This window comes from Sycon ciliatum, chromosome 5 (assembly GCF_964019385.1).
Source record: "Sycon ciliatum chromosome 5, ocSycCili1.1, whole genome shotgun sequence".
Lineage (NCBI taxonomy): Eukaryota > Metazoa > Porifera > Calcarea > Leucosolenida > Sycettidae > Sycon > Sycon ciliatum.
In genome coordinates this window covers 33029627-33035759 of record NC_088647.1, presented here as the reverse complement: position 1 = coordinate 33035759, position 6133 = coordinate 33029627, and the positions used below count along the sequence as shown (strand labels likewise).

At 53.6% G+C, this 6133-nt stretch overlaps 1 protein-coding gene across 1 annotated transcript; it reads left to right on the top strand.

The window, feature by feature from the left end:
* The first annotated feature begins 2311 nt into the window (after positions 1-2311).
* On the top strand, positions 2312-5200 carry LOC135817024 (uncharacterized protein K02A2.6-like). Its single transcript, XM_065330124.1, has one exon. It carries the CDS (start codon positions 2312-2314, stop codon positions 5198-5200), a length of 2889 nt encoding a protein of 962 aa, XP_065186196.1.
* The last annotated feature ends 933 nt before the right edge of the window (positions 5201-6133 follow it).

The window sequence follows — 6133 nt, the reverse complement described above, 5'->3', positions numbered from 1 at the left end:
GAGCGCGATGATATTTTCAGAAGGAATAATTTAAATTTTTTTTCAAATTTTGGGGAAGAAGCTTCCTTTCTAAAAAAAAGCGTTCCTTGCTTTCACGCGCAAGGACCTTGCGGGACATGTCGTCGACAGCACAGTGTCGGCAGATCCACGTTTGTAGGCTGCAGACCCGGCAGACGTTTTGATCAGCCCGGCCTGGTGGTGAGATTTTGGACCCGGGAGTACTAAAAACTGCTCGCGTCCCAGGGTGCTCAGTTTCGCTCTATCCGGAGGTATATTATGTATTACCCATATAAAAACCGCTCTGTGAGAGCGGTTCTGAAAAACCTCTACTGGTGCAGCCCCGTCGTAAAAGTAAGAAATTAGAACTGGCGCATTGTCCTCCCAAATGTGAACTGATCCACCTAAATCGCGATTGACGGGACCCGAACGCACCAGTAGCACGAGGTTCCTACCTGTGGATGCAGCTGGGGACGCTGGTCCATAGCCAAAGCCAAAGCGGCAAAGCCAAAGGTGGGCTTCGGGGTAGGTCTACGTACTGTAAGTGTTGTATGGTAACTTGATCAGCGCCGACGCCGGCTGTGATCCTGTGCCCTCCCGACCTCGTGCTACTGGTGCGTTCGGGTCCCGTCAATCGCGATTTAGGTGGATCAGTTCACATTTGGGAGGACAATGCGCCAGTTCTAATTTCTTACTTTTACGACGGGGCTGCACCAGTAGAGGTTTTTCAGAACCGCTCACAGAGCGGTTTTTATATGGGTAATTTCAGTTCTTTTTCTGTTCCCTCCCCCATACCGGCCCTGCTCCGAAGATAAACATGGTGAGCACACGCGCGATCCACTGTATGTAGCCATGCGACTGCAGTAGCATGTTGTGGTCCCGTTGTTGTACCCGATCCGTTCCGGGATCGGTTACCCATATGCATTCCTGTACTGTGTACATATATGGATCCTGGTTGTGCATCTTTATCTTTCGTTGTTCTATGTAAATAAACTTTAGTTGTTGTCTGGGACTTGTGGAGTGAAGTTGATCTATGGAGTGCGGGAACTAACTTGATGTTCACTCAGGAACATTACATGGTGTCAGAAGTAGCAGTTAGTCATGTCGTCTGCCAAATTTCCTGTACCTGCCCCGTTCGATTTCTCCACCCCAGAAGCATGGCCACTCTGGAAGACCCGTTTTGAACGCTTTAGTTCTTTGTCCAAATTGGACGAGGCGGACGGGCAACGCCAAGTAGACACTTTAGTTTACTCCATGGGAGCCGAAGCCGATCCTATCTTTGAGTCTCTATCTCTGTCCGCGGATGATAAGAAGAAACTCGACAAGGTACTGGAGGCCTTTGACAAGTATTTTCGCCCGGGTGTAAACGTAATCCACCAACGGACATTGTTTGAAAGGTGTGTCCAGAACCCAGGTGAATCCGTGGAAGAGTATGTGCGTCGTCTCCGTGCCGCAGCCAAATATTGCGCGTTTGACAAGTCAGATGAGCGTATTCGCGACAGGTTGGTGGCCCATATGACGAACCGAGAAGTTTCGAAGAAGCTACAGCTCGAGGATCACGCTCAGCTGACACTCGAGACTGCCGTGAGCTTGGCACGCAAAACGGAGTCCGTAAACGCCGAGGTCGCCCAGCACTACAGGAATCTTTGAACGTTTGCACAGTACCAGTCATGTGCTGTTTACCGCCTCCCCGTTGTTGTATTCTAACGTTAACGTTATTCATTGACTGAGCGTTCTTTGCTTTGTACTACACCCTGCTATCATGTTAGGCTGTTTCCTACAATATTTTACTGTTTCCATTCGCTTCCATGTAATTGGGTGACACCGCCCGTTTGGTTCTGCGAATTCAAATAAAAATGTACCTACCTAAACGCCCCGGGTGAGCCAAGCTGCTGCAGCTACCTCACCGCAACGGAAACACGGCAAGTCCCCTGCTTACGCAAGTTACGGATCGACGGGAAAGCGACCACAGGTCAAGTCCCAACGAGACTCGAGCAACAGTAAGAAGTGCTCGTGGTGTGGCTCCTCCAAAGACCACAAATCGAACCGTGACGAATGCCCTGCCAAGGACAAGTCTGGTAACAAGTGTCGTAAGTCTGGACACTTCGCCAGCGTCTGCCGGTCTGCCTCCGCCAGTGCAGCACACAACGATTATGTGCATGTAGCTGAGTTTGACTTGCAGTCGGACCCCGTCGGCGAAAATTTCCTTGGAGCTGCTTCTACCCACACCGCTGACGAGCCGTGGATAGTACGACTGGATCTGTGCGGCTCACACCTCGATTTCAAAATCGACACTGGAGCTGATCTCAACATTATGACGCAGGCCAGCTACAACGGTTTAACTGCACCGCCAGTACTCAGTCCGTGCCAGACACGTATGATTGGGCCTGATGGGAACCAGCTCACGATACAGGGTGAGTTCCACACTTGTGCTGTGTTCCGTGATGTACAGTACCCAGTCACTATCCTGGTCATTGCCACCGGTGGTGTCAACTTGTTGAGCAGGCAGACATCTGAACAGATGGGCCTAGTACAACGTCTTCATGTTGGCTCTTCAGATGCCCAGCCGAAAATCGGATGCATGCTAGGCAAGCCAGTCGAGATTGAGTTGAAGCCAGACTGCAAACCATACAACTGTGTAAATGCTCGACGCATTCCAATACACATTCGCCTCAAGGTTCGCACCGAGCTGGAGCGTATGGAAAAAGCAGGTGTCATCACAAAAGTCGAGCGGCCGACTGACTGGTGTTCACCCCTCGTGTCGGTCCTCAAGCCGAACGGCAACGTGCGTGTATGCGTAGACCTCAAGCGCCTGAATGCCAGCGTCAAGAGAGAGCACTACCCGTTACCGACCGTGGACGACACGCTCGCACAACTCAACGGTTCTACCATATTCTCTACGCTGGACACCACGTCTGGCTTCTGGCAGATCCCACTCTCCGAGGAAGCGTCGTTGCTGACGACGTTTATCACTCCCTATGGCCGCTTCAAGTTCGAGCGCCTTCCCTTCGGCATAACGAGCGCGCCTGAGATATTCCAGCGCCGGCTACAAGGTCTACTCAGCGATATTCCCAACGTAGCAGTGTTCATAGACGACATCATCGTCTATGCTTCATCGATGGCTGAGCATGATGCTGCTCTGCTCGCCGTCGAGAACCGACTCCGCGATGCCGGTCTGACACTGAATCCGAACAGGTCTAAGTTCAGATGCACGTCCCTAAAGTACCTGGGCCATCGGATCAGCGACAAGGGTGTCCACCCTGACCCAGCTAAGCTGGATGCCATTGAGCGCCTCGCAGCACCAGCTGATGTGGAAGAGCTCCGTCGTGCACTCGGACTCTTCACGTACCTCTCCAAGTTTCTGCCGTCATTGTCGACCGTAGCCGCCCCACTGCGCGAGCTACTCCGGTGCGACGCGACGTGGCAATGGACCAAAGCACATGAGCTAGCTTTCACAGAGCTCAAATGCCTAGCTGCCTCAGCCCCGTGTCTCGCGTACTACGACCCGTCTGCACCGACCATCGTCACGGCTGATGCGAGCAGCTATGGATTGGGTGCTGCACTGCTACAGTTCCACGACAATGAGTGGAAACCGGTCGCGTACGCCTCAAGCACCATGACAGCAGCAGAGAAACGGTATGCCCAGATCGAGAAAGAGCTCCTCGCCTCGGTCTGGGGATGTGAACACTTCCATCAATACCTCTACGGAGCGCCCCGATTTACCATTCAGACGGACCACAAGCCGCTGGTCCCACTAATGAACACGCGTGACCTCGACCGAGTACCTCTACGCTGCCAACGTCTACTGATCAGACTCATGCGCTACGATGTACAGGCGGAGTACGTGCCTGGCAAGAACATGGTTCTCGCCGACACGCTGTCCAGAGCTCCTCTTCCTGACACGCCAGCAACCGAATCCGACCTACACAGTGACTCGGAAGCCACCATCGCCGCTGTCCTGTCGTCTCTATGCAGTCCTACCAAGCAACACGCTCTCGTTACAGCCACTGCTGACGATCCAGTCCTGCAACAAGTAATCCAGCATACCCTCCATGGCTGGCCGACCAAGGTCAACGCCGACCTGGAAGCCTACCGCAACAAACGTGGCTCGCTCTCAGTTCACGACGGTCTGCTGTACCACGGATTTCGGATCGTAGTCCCGGCATCCGAGCGCAAAGCTACACTTGCCACTTTGCATGACGGCCACCAAGGCATAACCAAGTGCCTGGCCCGTGCGAAATCCTCCGTCTGGTGGCCAGGTATCACACGTGCCATTTCAGAATGCGTGCAGAACTGCCTGACCTGCACCAAGCATCGTTTTCAGCCGCCAGAGCCTCTGTCTCCAACTGTGTTTCCCTCTTTGCCATGGGAGAGAATAGGAGTCGACCTCTGCCAACATGACGGTCAGGAGTACCTCATTGCTGTCGACTACTTCTCCAGGTACATTCACGCCATCCCGCTACGGAAGACTACCTCTGGAGCCGTCATCAAGGAACTCCACGAGCTGTTCGCCATCCATGGCATCCCTCAAGCCCTTGTGTCGGACAACGGTCCACAGTTCGCAAGTGCTGAATTCGCCGCATTCACAGCCCAAATGCAGCTCACCCACCGCACCAGTAGCCCGCACTACCCACAGAGCAACGGTGAAGCTGAGCGAGCGGTTCGAACATTCAAGCGTCTCCTGAAGACCAACAACAGCCTCAACGATGCCCTACTCAGTTACAGGTCAACACCCCTCGCAAATGGCTACTCGCCAGCCGAGCTCCTGTTTGGTTGTCGTCTACGCACACACCTCCCATGTACAGCGGAATCCCTCGCTCCAAGTTGGCCTGATATTTCCAAGCTAAGGAAGTTCGAGGTGAGGCAGAAAGACCGACAGAGTGAGACGTACGACTCGTCACACCGAGCACAATCTCTGCCACCATTGACCCAAGGCGACCGAGTCTGGGTGCAAGATCTCGCTTCCGAAGCCGTGATTGCAGACCGCGTCTCCGACAGATCCTATATTGTCACGACCGACAACCTGTCCGAGTACCGCCGCAACCGTCGCCACGTCAAGTTGCTACCTGATGTGCAACCAACACCAACACCGCAGTTGAATGTCACTACACCTGCAGAACCTCCATCCGCTGATGTCGAGTTCCAGCCTACCTTGCGCCGATCAGCACGTCCATCCCGGCCGCTGAACAGACTCGACCTGTAAACGCATTAGTCATTGCTCATGCTATGATCACTCCAGTCGCTGACGCTGATGATCGTGAACTGCATGTAGTATTTGTGTGTCTCTACCCTATCTCCTCTGTATGTATATGACTAAATATTCTTCGAGCTGTTACCTCTGTAACCTCTCTCTCTTCGAACATAAAAAGGGAGATGTTGTGGTCCCGTTGTTGTACCCGATCCGTTCCGGGATCGGTTACCCATATGCATTCCTGTACTGTGTACATATATGGATCCTGGTTGTGCATCTTTATCTTTCGTTGTTCTATGTAAATAAACTTTAGTTGTTGTCTGGGAATTGTGGAGTGAAGTTGATCTATGGAGTGCGGGAACTAACTTGATGTTCACTCAGGAACATTACATAGCACACTGATACATTCCAGCCCTCCCTGCACACAGACACATTGTGACAAACACGCACATGCACATGGCACACACGGGCACGCACGCACACACACACACACACACACACACACCTGTCCTGTCCTGTAGAGTCACTGCCGCAAAAGGGTCACGTGATCCCATCACTGGGAAACTTGAGAAGAGAGAGAGAGAGGACACGACGCTCGATGACGCTCCAGGTGCACGGGTAGTCGCATCCGCTTGCCGCATATGCACACGTGCTGGAAGGCTGAGCGCTCCGCTGCTGTTGGTCTATGAGCCACCCTTGAACAGCGATGCCTTCCCGTCCCCGGACACCGCGAAAGCAGCGACCACACCTGTCACAATGCGCGGCACAACATCCCTCCGCCGGTGCCGACGCTCCGGTAGTTCCAGGTGGCACTGCGGCATCCACCGTTGAGGCACACACATGCCGGACCAAGCCACCGCGGCTTCTCAGCCACCGCCCACACCGCCCGCACTGACTGGCGCCCCGCTGCTCAGACACAGGCCGCGCACGCTCCTCCAGACACTT